This window comes from Manis pentadactyla, chromosome 3 (genome assembly GCF_030020395.1).
Source record: "Manis pentadactyla isolate mManPen7 chromosome 3, mManPen7.hap1, whole genome shotgun sequence".
Taxonomy (NCBI): Eukaryota; Metazoa; Chordata; class Mammalia; order Pholidota; family Manidae; genus Manis; species Manis pentadactyla.
The window spans coordinates 127251818-127276992 of NC_080021.1; the positions used below are offsets into that span (position 1 = coordinate 127251818).

At 47.6% G+C, this 25175-nt stretch overlaps 1 protein-coding gene across 5 annotated transcripts in view; it reads right to left on the minus strand.

Annotated features, from left to right (window-relative positions):
* Positions 1-412: 412 nt before the first annotated feature.
* FAM120A (family with sequence similarity 120 member A) overlaps positions 413-25175 on the minus strand; it is a 140726-nt gene continuing 115963 nt past the window's right edge. For 2 of the 5 annotated variants that reach the window (XM_036896869.2, XM_036896865.2), the window contains 8 exons: positions 21761-22010; positions 15699-15813; positions 10547-10756; positions 8893-9076; positions 8285-8422; positions 6270-6411; positions 5739-5835; positions 413-2291 (listed from right to left, as the gene is read on the minus strand). In XM_036896869.2, coding sequence (XP_036752764.2) covers positions 1983-2291; positions 5739-5835; positions 6270-6411; positions 8285-8422; positions 8893-9076; positions 10547-10756; positions 15699-15813; positions 21761-22010 — 1445 coding nt within the window. In that variant the 3' untranslated portion in view covers positions 413-1982. Of the gene's footprint in view, positions 2292-5738; positions 5836-6269; positions 6412-8284; positions 8423-8892; positions 9077-10546; positions 10757-14325; positions 14374-15698; positions 15814-21760; positions 22011-25175 lie in introns of those variants that run through there. The other 3 variants (XM_036896866.2, XM_036896868.2, XM_036896870.2) reach the window with 3 other exon arrangements.

The following is a 25175-nucleotide window of genomic DNA, read 5'->3' on the forward strand; positions in this document are numbered from 1 at the left end:
GGACGTTGCGCTAAACACCCTAGAGGAACCCAAGGAGACGCACATCTAAAAGCAAGTGTGACCCTAGACAAAAAAGGGCATTTGGTAAAAACTGAAGGACTTGGAATGAAGTATGAATCTAGTTAATAAAAAAAGATGGTTTAATCAAAATCAAATTTATTTCGCCCTGGGCTTTTAAAAATCTATTTCTAAGCCGGCTCCAACAGAATGTCTTTGTAACTATGAAACTCAGGCACTGGCATAATTTTCATATTAACCATGTATGTATCTCTTTAGAGCAGGTAACGCGGAATTACTTAGAAAGGGCAAAATATTCCTAAATTCTGGGTAAGTTCTTCAGTAACTGTTTCAATCTGAATTAAACCTCAGTAAAATGTATGTCTTTACAAGGAATTTGAAAGCCACACCATACTTTATACTAAAAGAATAAAGATTTTTATTAAGCATTGTAAGTTGCATTCAATAGCCTTCAGATACACCACACCACAACCCACCTACAATCAGTCAAACCAACAGCAGTTCATTCTTGCACAATCCATGAGTCAGGGCAAAACTCCCTTCAACTTACAGTAAGATCCTACTCAGGTCTTGCGGGCAGGGTTTGGGGAATTACATCTCATTTCTGATCACTAATGTGTGATGAAGAGCATCAGGAGAATTATATGAAAACGAATAAGAAGTGATTCTGATTTCAAAGTACATTGTTTGGAAACAACAAAAACATCAAAATGATATAAGTATACCTGCTTCTACTAAATTCTTGATGGGAAAGTTCTCAAGAACAAGCAATTTGTTTCCTGCTACAGAAGGGGGGTTTGTTTTTTTTGTTTTTTTTTAAGATTAAAGGGATTTTTTTTCCACAGAATTTCATATTTTTGCTAATATGAAGGCATAAAACAGCAACAAAGAACAATAATGCATACAGCAGTGAGTACACCAGGGTAATGTTGGTATTTGAAACAGCTAGATAATTTTGGGGGATTTTAGAATAAATGCAACAGAGGTCAATAATCACAAAATTTTAAGGTTAGAGCAAGATCAGTCAATGACTAAACAGAGTTAACATTTTATAGGACTATTACTGATTATTAGCATTTTTGTTTTGCAAATGGGCACGTACTGGTAAGAATGGGAGAAAGGACAATAACATGCATAATATTAACCACACACTTTAAAATTATGAACCATGCAGAGGTTAGCTCAAGTAGGAGCACTAATGGTCTACGTCCGATTCAAAACCACGTAGTCACTGATCACAGATGCATGGCATTAAGTCACTGAAGGTTTCAGAACACATTGTGTTGATTTTGAAAGGTCATTTGCATCTTCTATGATTTCAACTTTATCTCCATTTAACTTGCTTGTAAAGTATGTATGATGTACTGTATATTTAAAATCAGCAGAACGGCAATATTACTCTAATTTTTTACTTTTGAGTTGCACTTTTTTTTTAACACAAAAGAACCACATCAACAGTGATGAGAGTTAAGTAAGAAAGAATGTGGTGTGCTGTGTTTCTTCCATAATCATAAAATCAAAGCCTTAGACAAAGCTTTGTGAACAGTAATGCAAAATCAAAGATAATGGCATACATATGGTGCCAAATGCTAAAAATGATATTTTAAGCTATATATACTTAAAGACTGCCAAAATTTGTTTTCTTTGTAGTTCAAGAAACACAACTACAGGCTTTTGTCATAACCAGTTTAAACTTTGTGTGTACTTCATTTTAAGTGTGGGAGTCAAATGCTCTTCATTTTCTTTCTCTCTTTTTGTTTTACTGTAGCATTTTGACTACAACTGGTTAAAACTAAAAATGTGTTGTTTAAATCTCTGATAGCAAAGAGGGATCCAAATTTCCAAAGTCCTCATTTTTCTCTTACGGAAAGGAAAAAATGTACATAACTGTAGGCTCTCTTTCTCTCCAGATATTCCTGAATCCTGACCCTCCCAGCATCCTTCACCCTCTATAAAAAATAAGTTTACTCTTCTTTCTTTAAGACAGCCGCCTCCAGGGCATCAGCTCTACGGCAGGCGCTGTCTGTACTTAGTGCACTGAAGTGAGGATTTGTATTGCACGTCTTAGAGTCATTGCTCAAGGCACTTTCCAAGTGGCTGGGCGCCCTGGCATCGCCCGTGCTCCCGTTCATCTGCGCAGCCGGCTTCTCAGCCACCGCTCCATTTTCAGCCAGGGACCCATCTGAAGATACAGCAGATGACTTGGACTCCCCAGATCTTGACTTCAGTTCTTTGGCCACTTCCTCTGCTGAAGCAGCATAAGGGGGCTTGCCCTGTCAAGACAAAGGGTAGCAGTGATAAGGCAGCTTGTAAAAACAGCAGGGAACGGGACATGCTGAGGCCGTGACATTGCAGCAGACTGACCCAAAGAGAACGCATGGCTGTGTGCTTCAGCATGTGTGCACTCTACTCCATGCACCCTGTTATGTGCCGCAGACCCCTAGAGTCTGTACATGCTCTGCATCCCATGTTCCTCAGGGTCTGCGCAGTCTACACTCTACCCTCAGTGCTCTATCCTCTCATCTACATCTTGGTGCCCTGAACTATACAACACTGTCTTTGCTTCTGACTGGCCTTCAGCTTGCAGAGCCTCTCCTGTCATGGCTCTTCTGTGGACCCTGCCCTCAGCCTCTCTGCAGGTAATGTGCTGACAGTAAGGCAGGTCTCCACCCCAGAGCTCTATCCCATTCTTTTGGATTGCACCAAGTCACTGAAGTAACAGTGCCCCTCAGTAAACCCACTGAAAGTTTAGACCCCCACAGCTGCAGAGTTGTACACCTGTCTGTAAGGGGCAGCACCATGCCTATTTCTGCTGGGAAATGGAGAAATGAAGCAAATCAAAGTCAGGTCTGGGCAAACTCAAGGAGAAACAAGTCTACAGTGGTAATAGCCTTGTGTGTTTATGGCTTGTCTCTTCTGAATAGGTGTCCTCCTTCACCAGATAGAAAAATAATTATCTTGAAAAGGGGAACTTTGAGAACTTTGAGACTGATTGAGCACATTTCCTGAAAGACAAGGTCTCTGTAAGGAACTGTGAAGACAGCCTGAGATCTTTCAGTTGCCTGCAATCTTAGACCATGACCCTGAGGCGCACTGATTCTGCCAAGGGGCCGTTTCTGTGACCTAGATGGTGGTCAGCACCACTGGCCTCTGCCTGTTAGAAGCCAGTAGCACTTGCAGCCTCAGCTGTGAAAATCAAGGATGTCTCCACCCAAAGCCCATGTCCCCTGTGGGTACATCGCCAAGGCAGGGAGCTGCTCTCAGGCCCTGACTCACTGCTGGCCTCTGCCTTCCAATGGTTCTTTTTTCAGAGGAGAAAACTGAGGTCTGTGTAAGCTGTCCCAACCTGCAGGCTCCAGGCCCTTCCCACTGGCATAGGGCAGCAGTGACCCAGCCACTTTAGTCCTCCTGACTTGGAGAATCGGGTGCTGCCTGGGTAAAAATAAAGGCTACTCAACCCAGAGCCAGGTTGAGGTGCCCGCCATGGCACTGTAGGGACAAGCCGGTACTCCAGCGATCCCATACCCTGCGCTCCATTCCCAGCCCCTCTTACCATTTTAACATTCAACCCTAGAGCTCAAAAACACTAATGTACTCTTTCCCCAAAGTCAACACTACTGTCGTTTTCTTGGAACCTTAAGAAAAATAATATAAAAATTCTGGAGGGCCAAGAAACAGGAGAAAAGTAACACTGGAGATTTCCAGTACATACTTCAAGCCTCAAAGCCCTCACTCTTGGGGAGCAATCCACTCTCTGGGCTAAACCCGCACCACTGCAGTATGGTCGGGGTGCCGGGCGGCCCTCACGGACATCTACAGCACAGCCTGCGTCCAGGGGCCTCCCCACAGCCATTCTCTGGGGCATGGTTTGTGCAAGGGGCACCCAAGAGGGCTGAGAAGGAAGCCAGCTCACACGTTTGGAAACAGACGTTCCTTCTCTCCATGGCCAATTCTTCCGTGAGCCTCGGCCACTGGCGCCGCCCCGCGCACACACACCCCCGCCCGGCCCTGCGCGACAGCCGCCAGAGCCTCTGGGGGGCGAGCTGCCCTTCACCCTCAGCCTGTGCGCAGGGCGCGGCCACACACAGTGCCATCGAGAGAACCCGGGAAGGGGGCGCTCCCACAGCACATCTGAAAGCCTAAGACTGCTTCCTTGACTCCGCAGTGGCTGCCAGCACAGGACGTGTCAGGGCAGCGCCGGTCAAACCAAGAAAGGCCAGGAAGTGAGGTGAGAACCTTCGGGAAGAATTCAAAATGGATAGAAATGTCACTCCAACAACAAAGAAGAAACACAGCAAACAAACGGGGTTTGGGGGGGGAAGGAGAATGATTGAATCAAAGAAAGAGGTTGAACCAGGACACCACTCATCAGGAGAGCAAAGCACTTCCTCAGTGGGCGTGGCCTCAGCCTCCCCAGAGGCTCCACACCGGACACAGGCTCCTAACGAGGGACCTCGATGTGTGCCAGGGCCTCCTGCACCACCAGTGCACACACGTGGAGAGGGCACAGCTGTTCTTACTGATGCTGTGGGGTCGCTGGGAGCACGATCAGCATGTGGCCAGTCAGCACCTTCCACCTCCAACCACTCCACACCCCACACCCCCACTCCCACTGCCCAGGCTCTCAGCAAGAATCTCAGGGCGAACGACAGGCACATAAACATAAGGCCACGTCAGATTCCCTAAGGCCTAAATTTGAACTGGAAGAGTCAATATAAACTCTCAAGATATTTCACTAAAAAATAAAGCAGCCATACACGTAGATACGCACACACATGCACACCCTTCTCCTCTAGCTCTGTCCACAGGCAAAGCCCAGAAGCAGGGACTTGGTGCAGTAGAAAGGACACCCAGCTGTGAGGAAAAGAGATCAGATAAAAGCCCTAAAGTCCCCACCTTGAATTGGAAACAGTGGGAATTCATGAGGATTTTATCTTTAAAAAAAAATCAATGAAAAGCCATATGCAGTGTTTCTGCCTATGTATGATGAAACAGGACTTCTGTGTCTGTCCACAAAGCACTAGGTACAGCACTGACCCAGTGGTGGTCAAGTAGCCGTGAGTGCCCAGACTGTAGTCTCAGAACGCCTTTCTCACTACAGAAACTGAGAGACTAAGAGCAGCGGCTCTCGCAGGTCTGCTGAACCCGGCAACACCCCAAACAGGAAGCTGCAAAGAGAGAAATCAAAGGCCCAGCAGCAGAGGTGGAAAGGTGAGCTGCAGGAGCTGGTCCCCCTCACCTTTCCTCAAGGGCCCCAGATAGAGGAAGCAGCTTACAAAAATACCCCTGTAAATGAGGGGAAAAAAATGATGGTTCTGCAATCACCGGTGAATGAATGGATTAGTCCCTGTGGCATCAACAAGTCCTACACCTAAAACCTGACAAGCAGACCCTCAGTGCCCATGGTGAAGGCATGCCATTTGGTTTCCTCACAGGCCGATCCTCTGAGGGAAGAGCTAGTCAAGATGGTCAAGGAGGAGAAAAGGATGGACTGTCCCCACATTTAAAGTCACGATTTTCTTTCTAACCCTAAATGCTATTTACCTAAATAATGTTTTATAATACAAACACCATTAGCAGCCCAGAGTTCCTCTCCACTGAATCCTACTGACACCACTGAGGGAGTGAGGTGTTGCCCTCTGGCAAGCATCATACACCCTTCTGTCCGGTCATAGGTGCCAGGCCCCAGTGGGAAGCTGAGGCTGTGGGGGGCCTGTTACCTGAATTGTGCCCTGGCTTTTACAGCCTCTGCCGTAGTACCTCCCGCCTCTTCCAAAAGTCCTGATCACCGGGGTGGAGATGATTCCTCTGGGACGCCTGCAGAGCGAGGGGACAGAGGCACAGACCAGACTGGGTGACAGGCAGCATGACACCAAACAGTGCGCGTGTGGCTGGAGTTGTCCAGGCCACACTGCAGAAGGCACCCTGTCCACAGGGTCATGGTCACAATGAAGGCTTCTCCCAAGGGGGCAATCATATTTCTCTGGTCCATGTCCAGTGCATTCAATTTGAAAAATAATACACTTTAAAAATGCTACTTTTTCAAAAACATTAAATTATTCACTGACTAATGTGTGCAGTTATTTAATAATGGTTTAAATAATTACATAATGCTATATATAATGGCATCCGATGTAACCACTAAGAGTGAAGTTAAAGAAGACTATATTTGATGATATAAAAATGCTTCTGGTAACCTCAAAGGCTATTTCTTCATTTATACAAATACGTTTTCATTGTTCAGAACTCACCCTCTCGCTGGTCCTCCAACAGAAACTACCTGCAGGGGAAATGGCCCACGGCCCCCACGGCCCCGTCTGCTCCCAGCCCAGTGGCCAACCACAGTGCCGGCTATTTCTAGCTTCCCTCCCTGAGAAGGTATAGGTTGGATTCCTGCACAGAGATAGAAGGAAAAAAACCTTTACAATCACAGAATTAAGAATAGCAGAGAAACAAGTATGCAATTTCTCTTTAGTTGTAATTTGTATTTTGTATCATGCCCCTTTCCCTTCCTTTTTTGTGGAGACTTCTCGTTTATTCACTGGAATATCTGGCTGCACCCTGATTTTATGGTTTAACTGTTGGTAAAAACATGCCTGAAAGTGCTGGCTATTGAAGAACTCACAACAATTGAAAGAGGTCAGAACTGGAAAATATGCATGGCTCATAACATGGCCCCAATAAAGTGCTGTCACCGGCGCACACAGCACACATCCCCATAGCACTGATGGGGTGTCTACAGGCCCAGAAGGCTTTTCTCTGGGTAGTTACCTGCAGGTTTACTACCTGAACCATGATTAACCTAGCCTATTACTTCCAAAACAGTCCAGCCTCATGCAGGGACACAGATATTCTTTGTATTCACTAACTTCTGTTAAGTACTGAAAACCTGCGTATTTTAAGGTTTTCTGAAAAACTTAAGAAAACTCTCTCATAATTAAGTGAGAGCAAAACTTCTGATATAACAAAACAAACCCTCCAGCCCACTTTTCAGCAGATGGGACGGGTTATAATAAATGCCCCGTCACCTGGTGTGAGTCATTATGACTAGCAACCAGGCAGTGCTGTCCAACAATCAAATCTGTGACAAGCCTTACATGTTCCAGCAGCCACATTAATAAGGTACAAAAACAGATGAAACAGGTTTAAATAATACAAGTCTTGTTTAACCCAATATAGCCAAAATAATACTTTCAACATATAATCAATATATAAAGCTATGAAGCTATTAATGAGAAATTTTGCTTTCTTTTTTCTGTATTCCTTAAAATCATATGTGCATTTTGCACATAGGATACAGCTCAGCTTGGACAAGCCACAGGTTGAAGGCTTGAGGCCACACATAGCCAGTGGCTACTGCATTGGGAAGTGCAGATCTGAGTTCCAGATACAATGTGAGGTAAGTCAGAAGGCAGGTTCCTCTTGTTATTTCAGCCAGGAAACCACTTCTGACCCCACAGTGTCCACAGCCACCTCCCACCCCTTAAACCCCCTGCATCATCCTGACTGCAGGCTAGCAGAGGTTTCCAGACAAGGGTGGCGAGCAGCTAGAGCCCATGGTGAAGCAGAAGGCAGATGTCACTGTGAGCTGCAGGAGGAGGAAGCAGGGGGAAGGTTCAGCGTGCCAGTAGAGCTGAGAAGTCCTTGCATCTGCCCCAGAGTCTGCCTGCCATAGATGTCTCTCCCCAGTCTCTGTAAGTGCTCCAAATTAACTGAACTTGAAAAACATGCCTGGTTAAGAGAGAAAGACTTGACCTGAGAGCCAGGTTTAGATCTGCAGCTTCTAATACAGGATCGTGACAAAGCCACAAGTCACAGGCTGCTAATTATAGCAAAATCAAAGGCATTAATTCAAGATTAAATGTTAAGCCTTCTTTTCTCCCTTGCAAGCCTAATATCAATGGGAAGAGACAATGGGAATTTAGAACACACTCGCTTAATATTTGAGGTTAGAGCTTTCTTTAAAGACCTATGAAACAAGCTATGGTAGGTTTGCATGCTGGGATCCTGCAGTGGCCTCAGACTCTTTGGCACAGGGCTGTGTACACATGGGGGCCTGTCCAGGACACGGTGGGAAGACGCGTTCCAGGGCCTCACGGCGCAGCCCCTCCATCCCAGGGGCACTGGCCCAGCCAGCACATGAGGGGCTGTGTGGACACGCATGGGCCCTCCTGGAAGGCAGTGCGCTTGGAGGGGCGGTGTCAGGACAGCAGAGGGGGCCGGCCTCCCGCCGGCCAGCGCTCTGGGGGAGGCGTGGCATAATTACCGCCCTGCGACTTGCTAGTCCTGCCGCCATCACTGCCTGAGAAGGCTCCGCAGTGTCCTGCCGCTGTCGCCACACGGAAGGCACGGTAGGCACCTGTTGCTACAGTTTCCCCATAGGGGCCTCCGAAGCCACAGACTCCTGTGGGGTGTGGGGAAGACAGACGGGAGAGGCTGTGAGCTGGATACACGTGAGGGGCCGAGTGCAGGTGAGGGGCCGGCCAGCTTCCGCAGAGCCGCGTCCCCGCAGCTGTCCTCATGCATCAGCGGCCGGGTGGCCCTTTGGTCGCCCCCGGAGCAGCCCTGAAGGCCCCAAGCCTGCTCTCCGGGGGGCCCAGGACTGGGGCCCCAGAGGTGGCCCTGGTAGGCAAGGTGCGTGCTCACAGACCGGAGGCTTTCCGCCCGCTGACCCAGCTTAGAGCTCCTCTCCGCAACAGCGCTGTAACTCACTCCTGCTTTCCACTGACTGCCCCTTTCTAATTGGAGGCGCTGTCACTGCAAACGTCACCCCAAGGCTGACAACAGTGACACAGTCCCCACACCGCAAGACGGGCCCCAGATGTGGCAGGCACAGCACCCCCCACACCTGCCGACCCAAGGGACAAGCCTCACCTGCAAAGCCCCGCCCCCGGCCCTGCGCCGGGGGGATGGGCCCGAAGTGCCGGGGGTACATGGAGGCGGGGTAGAAGGGCAGCGCTGCGGGTGGTGGGAAGGGCAGCGGGTGGCTCTGCCGGGAGAAGTTCAGCCCCTCCAGGATGCTCTGCCGCATCTTCTCCACCTTGGCAGCTTGCTCGGCCTGTGAATCAAGGGCCAGAATGTGAAAGTCTTGATTTGGGAGGCTTAACCAGATTGGCATGAACAGGAAAGAAACAAGACCCACCACCGCTGGGATCTTCCACTTGTTTACATACAAGTAACAGTCGCCATCTACTGGGCAAGACTCGTCCACAGAATGCAAACACGACGGCAAAGGAACTCCCTCTAACCTCATCAACATGAACTTAAATTCCTACTTTCTCGGGGTATCTTCAGGTGAGAATCACTTACTATAAAAGTTATAAACTGAAACTGCTTTGGGTTCTCAAAATCAACAGCACGTTCAGACAGACACCTGGCAGGCTTCTGTCACCCATGCGGCCCAGGCGGGGCATTTGCTCAGGTGCTGACTGCGGTTCCAGAGTCTGAGCTCTGGCCAGTACAGAGGCTTCCCAGGGAAGCCCGGAGCTCTGTCTTCCACAGCACAGGTGAGCGGCACTCAGCCTGCCCACGAGGCTGCCTGAGATTGCTGCTCAGCTTTGTCAGTGACCACGTGACCCGCACATTGTGGACAGCACAGCTTGCATGTGTCAGATTCCACTGTGAAAACACACCTAGAACATTCAACTGGAGTGTCTTTAGTTAATATATACATATATTAACAACCCATCTTTCATGAGAGAATGTGAAAATCAACCTAAGCCTGTCCTTAGGCAGCTTGGTGTAGGAGCAGGGGTGACACATGCACGGAACTGGGTAGCCTGGCCTAGAGTCTGGGGCAAGGGGAGCCTCTTGGGTGCCATGGGACAAGGTAACCTGACAACCTACTTCACTTCATTTTTAAACCAGGATTTTAAAGAGCACAGTGGCTCCTCATGATCCAAGTCCTACATCAACACACTCACCCCTTGCTAAAGCACACCTCTCCTGCCATTCACAGCAAGCGCCGAGGAGTCCAGTTCAAATTGCCCTCTGACCTGAGCATTTGCACTGCATGCAAGGGTCCTGCTCTCCCTGCTTAGTGCTGTGTTTCTTGGGATTTTCTGGCCCAAGCTTGGTGCCGAGTGCTGGCTAGTGTTCCTAAGTGCCAGGCTGTGACAAGACTTATGTGACAAGAACATATGTGTGTGAGACAAGCTTTGTTCAGGCTAACTGCTGCTGGTCATGAGTTTGAGGTGAGTGAATTAACAGTATATATTCAATAAGATGTCTTTAAACAGAAACACACATAACACAAGGTCATATACTGATTGGCCAACAAAAATGTGTGACCACAGACTCACAGAAACCTAACCCAGCAAATCCCCCAGAAGCAACGTTCAGTATTTGCTAATTCTGTGTCTGAGGCGAATGCATAGAAGGCAACTACTATGAATAATGAGAATCGAGTATATATACAAAGCTCAGCTCAGGTGAGCACAGAACTGACATTTAGTGAGCATGCCTCATTTCGACTCAAGGCAGCCAGCCATTCCTCCGCAGCCCGCCACCCCGCACTCCTGCAACTGACCTGACCATCACAGAGGTCGATGAGTGGGGTCTTGTCCCGGCTTGCTTTGAGAAGTTTGGACTGGAAAAGCTTCCCATCAAAATACATCCAAGGGCAACAGTGCTCCCAGGGCACTGGCTGGCCACATGCATCGTTCGCAAAGAGGGCCATGTCCACGCCACTCATGAAGAGAGCAGACAGCTGAATGCCTCGGGGGTCAAGGTTCTCAATCTTTAAATGGAAAAGAGTGATTTCTATGGAGTAAGACACAACAGGATCCAGTGTTCACAATGTCTGACTATAGCTCTCCATGGTTAATGAGGACACCCCACAACCACACACCTCTAAGCAGGCCTGCCATTACCTTACAGTGACCTGGCACTGGCCTGTCTGAACAGAAAGGTTTTTTATGTTACTTAACAAATTTAAGAGACTGTTTTATAAACATACTAAAGTATTTCCATTTGGAATTTGTAAGGCATTACACAAGTCTAAAGTAACTCTGTATTTAAGCTTGATATACAACGAGGTAACAAATGATTAATAGTCTCCTAGCAGTTAAGAGGCCCACAGTTGATTTATGAAAAAAAGTGTTCACTTCAGATTCTACACATTGGTAATATCTCAACAGAAAGATTATAAAAAGGAACATTCTATTAAGATTCTGCATTTCTTAAGTAGTTATATTAAAAAATTACTTGGTATAATTTCATTCTAAAACTTGAACTTTATTTTTCCATTATTTTATATTTTAATGTTTTAGATAGCAACTTATTAATGAGACTGTCAAATGTTTTAGGAGAAATGGATAGCTTATAAATGAAACAACACAACAACAAAAACATTGATCTGAACCATGCAGACTATCAGTATCAGATTTAGAGGCTGGTACCCCCTGTACACACAGCCCTCTCTCCTAGCTGCTGCCAGGCGGGCTAAGAAACCCTGACAAATACAGTCAACTCTTGATTATCTGTCTGTGAAGGACCGGGTTTGTGGATTATCCAGCACTGAGCTTTAACTGCCTGCTTTTCTGTCTTCCTACCTTGCACATTTATTTTCTAAGGCAAAGGTATCTAAAGAATGCAGTCTTTAAGGGGCATCAAACCTAGGCAATGCCTAATTGTAACAGGTAACCTGGCTTTTCATTAAAATGAAAAAAGGCGATTCCAGTGCCAAACACTGAGGACTTTATGACTCTGCTGCTTTGTCTGTCAGGGTCACACTCCCCATTATCAGCTAACACTGTTTCCAACCTTCTTTTGTTTTTTTAAAGTCAATGCAGTTCAGAATGTCCTGGATGTGGAGAAGTCTGTCCACCCCTCCTGACCCACCCCACTGGTTCCTGAGTCTCCCACCTGGTGCTGGGAAGGGGAAATAAATGTGTTCAGTTGAGGGCAAGAGGGGCTGGGGTGGTAGAATCGGATGCATTTGTATATTTATGAGCAGAAAGCAGGGAAAGAGATCAAATGGAGATAGACCGACCACCTGACTTCCTTCGGTCCCCAAAGGCAGGCCTGCCTGAGCAGCATAAGGGAACACTATTCTGAGTCTTGAGGCAGAAGCGAGCACCTCCTCCCCATGACGCTGGGAGAGCTGTGCGGCAGGCAGCAATGCCATGGCTCTGGGCCCGGGGAGGATGCAGCCAAACCTGGGGCAATGAGGTGGGTGCTGCTTAGCCACCAGTGGCCCATGGCCAACAGCACCCCACGGGGAAGCATGATGAGGCCGGCAGCTCCCAGCCCTGCTGGTCATATTGGCGCTCACCCGGATTTGACTGAGAGAGCGCACAGCCAGGCTGGGCAGCCACTGTCAAGGTGCTGAGGCCAGGAGGCAGTGGCCCACGTGTGGGACAAGCCAGCACTGGGACAGCCATCTGCAGTGGCAGGTGGAGAAGGCTACACTGATCACACACGTACACAGTCATCCGAGGTGGACTCACCCTTAGTGGAGGAACTGTGTATAATAGATTTTTAAAATTACTTTCAAGTCACTTAATTTTAGTAATAACTCCTAATAATTAACAAAAATTCTTAAAATACTGTTTAAATGTGAATAAAATCTCAGTTGCTGTGTAGATTCTTGCCTTACTCGGAAACATTTAAAAATCACTTTACATAGTATTTTATGTTTCTTTTTCCAAGTGTTAATATTACAAATACTACTATCTAATATCTTTGGGAAACTTAACATATTTTTACATGAATTACCTCACTGTTGGGGTCAACAACTGTATGACACACGTACTGGTCTTAATAAGTGATCCATTTCATAGATGGAGAAAATGAGTCATGGATAACTCAAGGTCACATTCTGATAACTGGCAGCACCAGAATCTGACCCCTTGATCACAGACATGGCTGCAATATTCACACTCCGACTTCATTCTCTGATACCACAAGATAAAATATACAGCGTTATCTCCAGTTCCTCAACTAGAGATACAGTAAAAAATTTTGACTTTATAGTAAATACAAATACAGAATTTATTCTCTGCCCAATTAGCTTAAGAAGCAAATTCCAGTGAGGCTCCTTTTCCAACTGATAACTAGTAGGCAAAAAGCCGTTTTTGACCCATCCTACCACCTGGATGCAACCTGATCCCACAGGCATCACAGATATGCTGTGCACCCCCTGATACTGTCTTGAAGCTCCTCATTTCCCAACTTTTATATTCTGCACTTGGCATGTAAAACTGTTAAGGAATTTGAGGCAATCATGGGGATGTCAAGAGCAAGGCAAAGGAACTGGACAAATATTAAAACTGCACAAAGGCCCTTCTCTCCATCTTTTACCCACCGTCCTCCAAATTGCAGTCAGTGCCAACTATAATTGTGCTGGGAACAAGAAGTGCCTGAAAAATATGCCAGGGAAAGAGAGGGTCTCCACTCCCCATGGGTCCTCAAGGAGCCTCGCAGGAACACTCAACTATTCAGGGTCCCAGTGGGTAGACAGAATGTGGACAAGACGGAATTCCTAGAGTCATTTAATTAAAGGTTCCACATCCTTTCCCACCAAATTCCCCCACTGGAAAAGCCAGTAAGAGATGAAGTGTCAGAACCAAGTCTTTCCACTCCTTATGCTCAAAGCACCTACTGGACAGGAGGGAAGGGGAGGATGGGGTCTGGACAATCCACAAACTGGAGAACAGCCGCTGACACATCGAAATCAAGAGTTGACTATATTCTGAACAGTGGAATGTCTTTAGAAAAGCATAGTCATTGCTTTTGATATATCCCTAACTTAAATGATTAAATGAAAAAGCAATTTTAAAATTCACTTTTCTATTACTGAATTTCAGGACCCTCAGCTCTGCATAGGGATTCTTGTAGCACTTAATAATGATTATTCCTATCAGTTTCAATCTGATAGCTAAGAGGATCTTCAATCTTAAAACATAAAACCATCTGCCTTTCCCCCTGCCAATACTATCATTTTCTCTCCCGGCTCTTTCCGAACCCACGCTGCTCCTGAATGCAGCCCTAAAGAGCGGTCCTTTGTGGAGGGACAGCTGCCCTCCAGACCAGCAAGCGCTCAGGAAGTGTGGGCCAGAAGTCACTGCACGTAAAAGGGGTCTCTCTTAGCACAGCTCTAGAAACACCTCGCTTTAGATGAAGGGTCAGGAGAAAACCATGAGAGCACTAAGACCTCAAAAGAACCAAAATGAAAGCTTAGAGGGTGACTGTCTTTCAAGTTATATCCTATGAGCTGATCCGAAAATGAAAAGGATATGGGGGAGAAGATGAACTTTGAGTAAAAGCAACTTGATGGTGAAAAGGCTTGGTGGGCATACCTGAAACCTGGCGGTCTGATTTTCAGAACTGGGATGTCAATAGTGATGTAATAATCTAAATAAGAGAAACAGGAGGTAGAGGTAGAGGGATGGCGCCACACGCTGGTAACAGAGTATTTACAACACCCCTGAGCACAGCTGTGGAGAGGAGGGGCCGGCACCCCAGGGCACGGGAGGGGGGGCCTGCGCTTAGCACCAGCCTTTCGGGACCCCCAGCCAAATATGCTAGAACAAAAACTTAAAATTCAAAAACATTCAAAATGAAAATAATTTCTGTCTTACAAACAGAAAAGTTTCATCTACAGACAACTTGGGGTGGGTTCTCTAAGTTTTGCAGTCTAAGTTTGTTGCAAAGTCATCAGAAGCCTCAGGCAACCACAAATGACTTGGGCTCCGCAAAGTCGAGGGTCACTGGGCACCAAATACTAAATTTAACTCAGTAATTTAGGAAAACCAGAAATCGATGGAGCCCCAACTTGTAGAATACTGAAAATCCATAAAGCAAGCCTAAAACTTCCCTGTAGGGAAAGAATGCCTTCATACAGAACGGCAAAAAAAAAAAAACCAAACCCTAGAAGCAAAGGCAATCCTAAGAGGTTTCTTGATTACCAATCAAATTTTGTAAAAAATAAAATAACCAATGTCAAAGAAAAAAACAAAATCCTACACATTAAAAAGAAAAGGCAGATGCGCTGATTTAGCTAACTGAAAAGTCTTGAACTTTCTAAAATTTAGTGTAGAAATTGGGAAGCAAGCACAGCCATGTGAACACAGCGAGTGGTAAAGTGCACTGCAAAGATGAGCACATCGAAAAATCAGGCGACAACAGGGAGAAAATTAATATTGTCAAAACAGCTAGAGAGCAAAAGGAATTACTGGAAGGGAGAAGGAAAGGAGCACGATGTTAAATGCCAACTCAAAGGGCCATGGGGACGATGGTGTCACGTTGTTCTTCAAGTGATTTTTTAAAAGGAATTTATTTACAAAACTAGGAGGGCAAAGACTACTTTTTAGAGAAAACGAAATGTTATAATTAGGAACAGAACGAAATAAGAAAAAGAATCCTGGCCAGATGTTAGGAAATTCTTAAGACCAAGCCCCCCCTCCAGGGTTTGGGGCCCCACCTGAAATAAAAGCAAGCTTACTTCCTGATGTGACAAACAAGAATAAACACCCACTGGGAAACAAGGGACAACTTTATCGGACAAGAACGGGCTGACCGACTCGTAGTGGGAAGGGTGTTCCTTTCACCCCAAAGGCTCCCGTGTCCCCATCATCGGGCCTCCAGCCCAGCGCACTGAGCGACTGCTGGAGAGGTGGGCCGGGGAACACAACTCCAGAGCAAGACTTCACAAGACGGGGGCGCGGCCCGCCGGTTACCTTGAGCTCCTGCAGCTGGTCAGGCTCATAGAGTTTGGGGGACAACGCCTGAGCCAAGAAGGCATCCAGCTCCTGGCGACGCAGTATCCGTGCTCCAGGCCACTGCACCATATACCTACAGGGTGGACAGAGAGGGTCTGCCGTCAGGACGGGGCGATCACCAGTCACACACATACCCGGTGTTGCAGGGCTAACCAGACTCAGGATGACACAAGCTAAGGAGGCCTCCGTGGATTTCTCACCCACCTTTCTTTTTATTCACACTGGATGACTTACAAAGAATCTAGACATCCTCTGGGCTGATCAGAATGTTCGAATTCAGACAAGTTAAAAAGAGCAGTCTATATTTGTACACATGACAAAGCAACTGGTCGGTCATTTTTGACACTTCACTCTTGTGAGGTGTTTGAATCCTGAAAATACATTTTAAGCACCAGTTTTGTATGATATACCTATTTTAATTCAAGAGAGGATACCTGGGAGGCAGACCCTAGGCCCAAGTAGGGAAGATTAATCTCCTGATGAAAGTGCACATTGGTTGCATGGACCTTCTGCATGGAGGGGCACCAGTGGTGGCTGCTGGATGCCCGGGGACAGAGCAGAGAGGCCCCAGGGCCGAGAACTCAAGCTGCAGCCTGTAGTACTGTGCCACAATCCCTGGGACACAGACTCACCACCCTAGTGTGGGTGCTGGAAGGCAAAGCAAGGTCTAAATCTCCTACTTTCATCTGTACTGTCTGCCTGAGAACCACCAGGTGCCCACCTCCTCTTTTCCCCACCAGTCCTTGTCCCTTTACTCACATCCTGCTATGCACACTTAACCCAATGACAAACTGCTGGCCACTAAGCAAAGGCACAACCCCAAATAGTGTCTGGGTGGGAGAGTGAAGCCTCCTACCCTGAGGACTTAGCTTAAGTCTCCCTGCAAGTCCAAAGGCTCCCAAGCTATGATGGGCAAACTCAAAGGACCCATTCAGGTTGCCAGCCAATCTCCAGAAATGCCTCTCAGAGCCCTAGGTGATCTCTGGCAAAGAGCTCAGATGGAGCCGAGATCCTGATGTCACCCTTCCAGTTCTATCTGCTGTAGAAGTTTTCTCATTGTTTGAAATTGATATCAGCAAAAACCAGCATCAGAGTTGGTGCAAGCCTGCCCCATTTGGTAGTAATTAATATTCATCCACAGGCATATACACTGATGGGCCAAGGAGAGGGTCCCATCCAGCTCTTAACAAGTTTTCAATGTAAATCTCAACAGGAAAATCCAAGTGCTTGCCAGGTACCAGTCCAATCACAGACAAGGGCCTCCACATGCGGCCACACAGGTGGAGGCAGGGACCATTTCCGCCCGAGTTTAGAGACAGGGAAGCAGGGCACAGAGCTATATCCCACATGGTAAAATTACATCCTGCAAGGAGAGGGAAATGTAATTTCAAGCTAAAGGACCAGTGGACGTTCAATCTCTAAGGTATTTAAGATTCAATCAGATACATTTTAAAAAGTGACACAAGTTTTAGTTAAACTGTGGATATTTGCAGTAACAAAATAACATGCTCTGCAATTGTTTGAATGCCACAAATCTTAAATACAATGGTCTTGGAGAGTTCTAATCAGGGCTTAATGCAAGAAGCATCAAATGTGAACAAAGTGCCCCACTTCTATCTGAAAAAAAATTATTGTGGAAAACACTGCGTGTGCTCAATATGCAATGTTCTTTGCCTAAGTGTCCGTGTTATAAATCCCTTTTATTATTTTTTTTAAATTGTAGTCAAATACATGTAACAAAATTTGCCACTTTAATCCCTTTTAAGCAAACAGTGTAGTGGGCAGTGAACAGTGCAGTGCTGTGACAGGGCAGTGGGCAGTGCAGGGAACACCGCAGTGGGCAGGGGACAGTAGACAGTGCAGAGGACAGTGTAGGGGACAGTGTGGGGACGGGACAGTGTGGGAGACAGTGCAGGAGTCAGTGTGGGGGACAGGAAACAGTGCAGGAGACACTGCAGGGGAAAGTGGAGAGGACAGCATGGGGCATGGGGAGAGTGGACTGTGCAGAGGACAGCATAGGGCACTTGGCACATTCATGGTACAGCCTTCCCCATGACTTCATCCTGTAAACCCATGAAATGCTAACTCCCCACACCAGCCCCTAGCTAACTAGATGTTCCTTTCAAAATTATAAATCAGGAGAAAGAACATCTCGGTTTTCTCTAGATCCTCTTCCCATGCCTTCTCTTGGGGCCTCATGCTTCCTACCATGGCAGTGTGAAGAGTGTCTTCAGCCCTCATCACCCATCCTGTCACTGCCCTTAGAACCCCGGCAGACAGAGTAGAAGCAGGCCTCCATGTCACCTGGGGGAACTGGACCATGTGACCTCTGTGGGAAGCACCTGGCTGTGTCCCTCAGGGTGATGGAACAGGCACTGCTGCTAGCCAGGTCTTGTTTGGGGACTGCAGTCCCCCACCTCCTTACTTTACTTGTTGATTTAAGCTCCCCCAGCCTTAACCCAGGCCGCCCCTGGGGAGATTGCATGCCCTCTTGGATGCAGACCACATCTTGCCCTGCCCCGCCCCTCTGGCTTGGGCCTGGCCCGCCTGGCCTCCCCTCCCAGCCTCCTGAGCGCTAACGCCATAGTTAGAACGTGACACGTCGCCAGGGGCCACGCTGAGAAGACCGATACCTCCCTGCTGGGGTGTGCCTCCCCAAGGCAGAGACACAGCCTCCCCGAGAGGATCATGGACAAATCTAGGCCAAGACAGTCCTTGTGGAGACAAACCACAGCCAGAGCTGCTGCTCTGTTGCTAAGTGCCACTTCCTGGGCAACCACACCTGCTAGTTCCCAGGCATCTGAAGGGTGGACTATCTGCAGAGGCCTGGTGTGCACACAAACCAGTGCTTGCTCTTCAGAGATGCGTCTGCACCAACCCAATGAGGATGGAAAGCTGTCTAAGGCTGGCAGGACAGGGCAACTGCGAGAAAGCTCCAACCAAGGCTGTCTGTTTCTAAGAAAGGGCATAGGTGAGATGTGTCAGTATGGCCTTTCCCATTTTGATAATGTCCTTCTTTTTAGGAGCACAGACTGAAGCTTGGGGTAAAGGCATGTCACCCACAACTTTTGTCCAGAGAAACGCGGGCAAGGAGAGAGCGACTTGCAGGAGCCTAGGGGAAGAACAGCACCAGCTCTGTATGAATCTCACATTTTCTTCAAGTTTGAAATTACACCAAAAAAAAAAGAGTACAGAAAGGGAATAGAAAGGGGATAGACTGTGGGTGACAGCCTGGCCTTGCAATCGCTGACCTCTGCCCTGTCCCCACTACCAAGATCCCCCAGCTGTCTGTCCTTGGGTCCAGGCTCTGCCCTGCCCCTGCCCACAGCCACTGGCGAGACCCTCTCCCGTCACAACAGCCACTCCTCCAGAGGAGACCCTGGGCTGGGCAGCAGCCCACCCTCTGTGGGCCCACAGAGGCACTCCTAGCCCCCTTCCTTGTCCTCCCCCTCCCCTTCACTGTGAAGCTCCAGATCTCCTCCTCGGCCTCCATGAGCTTGGCAGGTTGTACCCACCCCCCGACCAAAACAGGCCCCATGGGCTGTCCTACTGCGCCTGCTTGTCCCAATGCCCAAAACAAAGAAGGCAGAATGGATTCTCTGGGAGGTGCGATGACCTATCTGCTGGTGTCCTGCCCCAAATCCACCTCCGTCCCCACTTCCACAGCTTCCCCTGAGCCTTAGGGCCTGAATGACAGAACTGGCTGGGTGACTAGTTCCATTTACTCACCCTTTCAAGTTCTAAAATGGTTACATTTTTCACAGACAACCACATAACAAAAAAAAAGGTCAACCATAAAGACTGTCTTAAAAACAGGGACCAGGACAACCCCGAGTCTGAGAAGACTTTACAAAGGACATCCGAACAGTGCGGAGGGCAAGGGCTGCAGGAGGGCCCCCAACAACTGAGGCCCTCGAGCACTTTGGGCTGGGCCCCAAGGCACACAGGTGCCACCAGACCGAGGAGCGTGGAAGGACAGCTGTGCACCCACCCATGGTGCGGCACTAACACGGGCCACCTCTGCCCATGGGGGCAGCTGCACTGGCATCTGCACTTGGGGCCAGATGGGCTCCTTGGGGCGGGCATGTGGTGGACAGCCAGCTGCCCCCAAGATTAAGGGCCACAAAGATTACTTTAAATCTGAAAAAGAGAAATACTAAGTAACCCACATTTATTATTGCTAATTTGATCCCAGAGAACCAAAGTCTTCACCTCAAATTTTTGACTAATACAGAGTTTTACTGGTAAAAACTGGTCCATAAATGAATTTTCCATCAGAAGTAACGAGAAGATTCCAAAACAAAAACAAAAACCTAGTATTTCCCACTAGCTAATCCTCAATGGAGATAAGGTAGACCCACACATTATGCTTATTTTAATCAACCTCAAATTAATTACAGAAAGGCTTCTAAATAAGTTACTGGCTTTAAAGTCTGTTACAAATTTAAGAAGATTCAGGAACAAACACCAGTTACAGCTCTGTCTCCTATCCTCAGTCAAGCAGGCAAGACCCATCAGGGCAGGGGTCTTGTGGATAAGGGGCCAGTTCCAGGGGAGGTGAGGGCCTGGACGATGCCAGGGCCTCAGGCTCTCGCTTTCAGGGTCTGAGGCCACTCATGCAAAGGCAGAGCTAGAATGGCCAGGTTGGAGATCAGAGAAGCAGAAGCCCACAGCATGCAGGACGGCTGGGGAGCAGCACAGTGCTGGCCATAGCCTGGCACCTGACACTATCCCCACTGGGGACCAAGGCCACTTGGAGAAGGGGCATCTGCACCTGGGCCAGAACGTCTCTGCAGAGGGAATTTGTGCTCACAGAATGACGGAGACATGTCAGAAGAACCAGGCCAGCCTGGCAAGCCCCCAGAGGCCCAACAGGGGACAACAATGCACCAAACTGAATGCCAACAGGAGTGAGCAACTAGCCCCTGGGGCAGACAGAGCCACGAGCCTGCACTGACATAAACGTAATGCAGGCAGAGAGAAGCAGGTGTGTACGCAGAGCACCCCCATGAAGAATGCAGTGGTTCCAGAGTGGCCTCGCTGAAGGAGCCTGCAGACCCCTTCCCCAGTGGTTAGCGTGCAGGCGCACCACCAGCACAGGCCACAAGAAGCAGGGCACGGCCATGTCAGTCCCCAGCATCTGCTGGAGACCAACAGGACTTCACCTCCAAATACAAAGAGAAGGTATAAAAGGGGACCCCAAGCTAAGACAGAAATAAAGTAGCAATGTTTCTTTGATCAAGTCTCATGGCTGTATTGTGGTTACAAAGAAGAGTGTCCTTATTTGTTAGAAAGTCACACTCCAGTGTCTGGGTTAATAAAAAAATGCTCTTTGTACTGTACTCAGAACTTTTTCCTAAGCTGGAAATTGGTTTAAAAAAACCCTCTCAAAACACAAACGAGCCTGATTCAGGCATGCACACCAACTCAACGTCCAACACAACAGCATCTATGCAGGCAGCTGTGGCCAGCAGCCGAAAGCACCCAGAGGCAGTCAGCACACAGGTCCTCTGTCCCAGGGAAGAAGGCACAGGTCCATGGCAGGCAGGGGACACAGGATGCACCTGGCCCCCTTGTGGTGCCTGGAGCAAGGACATGCAGGAGACGAAGGACAGGGGTCCCACTCAATGAGGCTCGAGCAAGAACAATTTGAGCAACAAAATAAACAAGAATCCATCACGTTGTAACCCAGGAATAAAGCAGGTAACCCCAAGTCCACACCGATCCATACACGAGGGGTAAATGAACAGACTCATTTCCAAATAATGTATAACACAACCCCCACAGCCTTCAAAATCTTTAGTATTAAGGACACACCATGTTTAAAATAATCATTATGATATTTACATAAAACACATCCCCCCAAATATCCTCTTCTGTAAACACTATGTGTTGTCAGCTCAAAGGCACACTGCATTTACACAGCCTATTCTTCTACAGCCTCTGTGAGTGCAGGATGAGGACATTCCTACCCAAGCACGGCCCCGGCCAGCCCCTCGCTCCCCGGGCAGGGTGCCTACCGGAGCACGCAGCACAGCACCGTTAGGTGGGTGGGCACGCTGGCTGGGTTGAGCATGGCCGGCGTGTCGGACCTCATGCAGGCCAGGAAGGCTCGCATCCTGCGGTTCTTGTCTTCCACCGCCTTCCCCAGCCACAGCCTCTTCACGTTGGGGCAGGTCCACTCCCTGAAGGCGAGGGCTTCCACCAGCTCCGGGGTCTGCGGGGACTTCCCTTTGTAGGCTGCCCACTCCTTAATGATCACTGGTGAGGCTGCAGGAGGGAGCCAAAGGAGAACGTGATGATGCATCCCAGCCACTGAGGCTCCAACGAACACACACGCCAGCCACTCCAGCCTCCAAGCAAGCCAGTGGCCACCATGCCTCTCATGTAAAACACGTGTTCTCTGTGCACTTTAACAGCTTGTTCAGGCTTGTTTTCCCCACATAACTAATATGTATAAATAAAGGATGGATCTCAGTTTGCTTTAATATTTTAAATCCATCAAATTTTTAGTAATAACAGCTGGTGTAATTCACAGAAGTATGTGATTATCATGGATACCCATGGAAAATCCAATTTCAGCAGCTAGATCCTTTACTATATAATACTTTTACTAATTAGATTTGAGAAATAATTTGCATTGGGTAGCCAGTTTGCTTAAGGACCTCCTATTTTAACAATGTAGCAGTTAACTCTGTCTTGAAGATGAATGAGAACAAGCTACTGCAGAGTGAGGCCCCAAGGCCCAGCTGGGTGGCAAGCAGAAGCAACAGTCAGTTTCAGAATCCCAGGTGATGCCAGCATGGAGTACTTCTAGTCTTAAGAATGAAGACAAAGTGCGAAATTCCCCATTTCACCTCCCAAAAGGCAAGAAGCTCTAAGCTGAGATAATATAAATAATGACCTCTTATCCATGGTTGTGTCACCACCATTAGAGTCAGTTAATTCTTAAAACACACAAACATGCATGTCCCACATAATCTCCATTGAATTTAGGGAAGTGATGAGGGGACGGCTGATGTGCACTTTGCAGAGAGGCAGGAACCCTCAGGCCTCCACACACCTGCTGTCCCAAGGTGGGGCTTGGGTGCCCTGCCTGAGTGACAGAGCACGCTTCAGTCAACAAGCTTCAGGGCGGAGCCAACATGGCGGCGTGAGTAGGACAGTGGGAATCTCCTCCCAAAAACATATATACTTTTGAAAATACAACAAACACAACTAGCCCTAAAAGAGAGACCAGAAGACGCAGGACAGTGGCCAGACTGCAGCTACACCAGCGAGAACCCAGCGACTGGTGAAAGGGGTAAGATACAAGCCCCGGCCCTGCGGGACCCGAGCGCCCCTCCCCCCAGCTCCCGGCGGGAGAACAATAGGCAGAGCGGGAGGGAGACGGAGCCCAGGACTGCCGAACACCCAGCCCCAGCCATCCGGGCCAGAGCGCAGACACAGTATATGCCCAGGGGGCCCTGGATACTGGGAGAACAGGGAGTAAGACCTCTGAGCGGGTGCCGAAGCTGATGCCCCTGTGACAAAGAAAAGCGGGGGCTTTTTGAAAGTCTTAAAGGGACAGGGACTTAACAGCTTGACGGAAACAACCCAGGTCACAGTACAGCAGCTGGAAATTACAGGGAAAACCGGGTGCACTAACCCCCTGGGCAACAGATCTGAGACCCCTCACGGAGGCAAACAGTCAAGCAGCCCCCCCATCCATCACCCCACCGGGCGCTGCGAAAGCAGAGAAGCAGCCTGAGACAAATTCCGCCCACAGAAAGGGAAATTTCTCCCTCCCGGCCAGGCAAGACACAAAGACCCACTCTACACGCAATTACCCAACACAAGCCACTAGGGGTCGCAGTTGCCCCAGTAAAGAAAGGCCAGTAGTAAGTGAAAATTTTGGCCCTCCCAGCTGACAGTCAATAGCACCTGTCAACATGAAAAGGCAAAAAAATATGATCCAGACAAGACTAACCCAGACAGCTTCGGCATCTGCTACATCTTCCCCTGAGAAGGAATCTGGGGAGATAGATTTAGCCAGTCTACCTGAAAAAGAATTCAAAATAAAAGTCATAACCATGCTGATGGACTTGCAGAGAAATATGCAAGAACTAAGGAAGGAGAATTCAGAAATAAAACAAGCTCTGGAAGGACTTCAAAACAGAATGGACGAGATGCAAGAGACCATTAATGGACTAGAAAACAGAGAACAGGAACGCAGAGAAGCTGATGCAGAGAGAGATAAAAGGATCTCCAGGAATGAAAGAATTTTAAGAGAGCTGAGTGATCAATATAAAAGAAATAATATAAGAATCATAGGCATTCCAGAAGAAGTAGAGAGAGAAAAGGGGATAGAAAATGTCTTTGAAGAAATAATTGCTGAAAATTTCCCCAAACTAGGGGAAGAAATGGCCTCTCAGACCACAGAGGTACACAGAACTCCCATGACAAGGGATCCAAGGAGGGCAACACCAAGACACATAATAATTAAAATGGCAAAGATCAAAGACAAGGACAAAGTATTACAAGCAGCCAGAGAGAAAAAAAAGGTTACCTACAAAGGAAAACCCATCAGGCTATCATCAGACTTCTCAACAGAAACCCTACAGGCCAGAAGAGAATGGCATGATATACTTAATGCAATGAAACAGAAGGGCCTCGAACCAAGACTACTGTATCCAGCACGAATATCATTTAAATATGAAGGAGGGATTAAACAATTCCCAGACAAGCAAAAGTTGAGGGAATTTGCCTCCCACAAACCACCTCTACAGGGCATCCTACAGGGACTGCTCTAGATGGGAGCACTCCTAAAAAGAGCACACAACAAAACACCCAACATATGAAGAAGGGAGGAGGAGGAATAAGAAGGGAGAGAAATAAAGAATCATCAGATTGTGTTTATAATAGCTCAACAAGCGAGTTAAGTTAGACAGTAAGACAGTAAAGAAGCTAACCCTAAACCTTTGGTAACCACAAACTTAAAGCCTGCAATGGCAATAAATTCATACCTTTCAATAATCACCCTAAATGTAAATGGACTGAATGCACCAATCAAAAGACACAGAGTAATAGAATGGATAAAAAAGCAAGATCCATCCATATGCTGCTTACAAGAGACTCACCTCAAACCCAAAGACGCGCACAGACTTAAAGTCAAGGGATGGAAAAAGATATTTCAAGCAAACAACAGAGAGAAGAAAGCAGGTGTTGCAATTCTGGTATCAGACAAAACAGACTTCAAAATAAAGAAAGTAACAAAAGACAAAGAAGGACATTACATAATGATAAAGGGCTCAGTCCATCAAGAGGATATAACCATTCTAAATATATATGCACCCAATACAGGAGCACCAACATACCTGAAACAAATATTAACAGAACTAAAGGAGGAAATAGAATGCAATGCATTCATTCTAGGAGACTTCAACACACCACTCA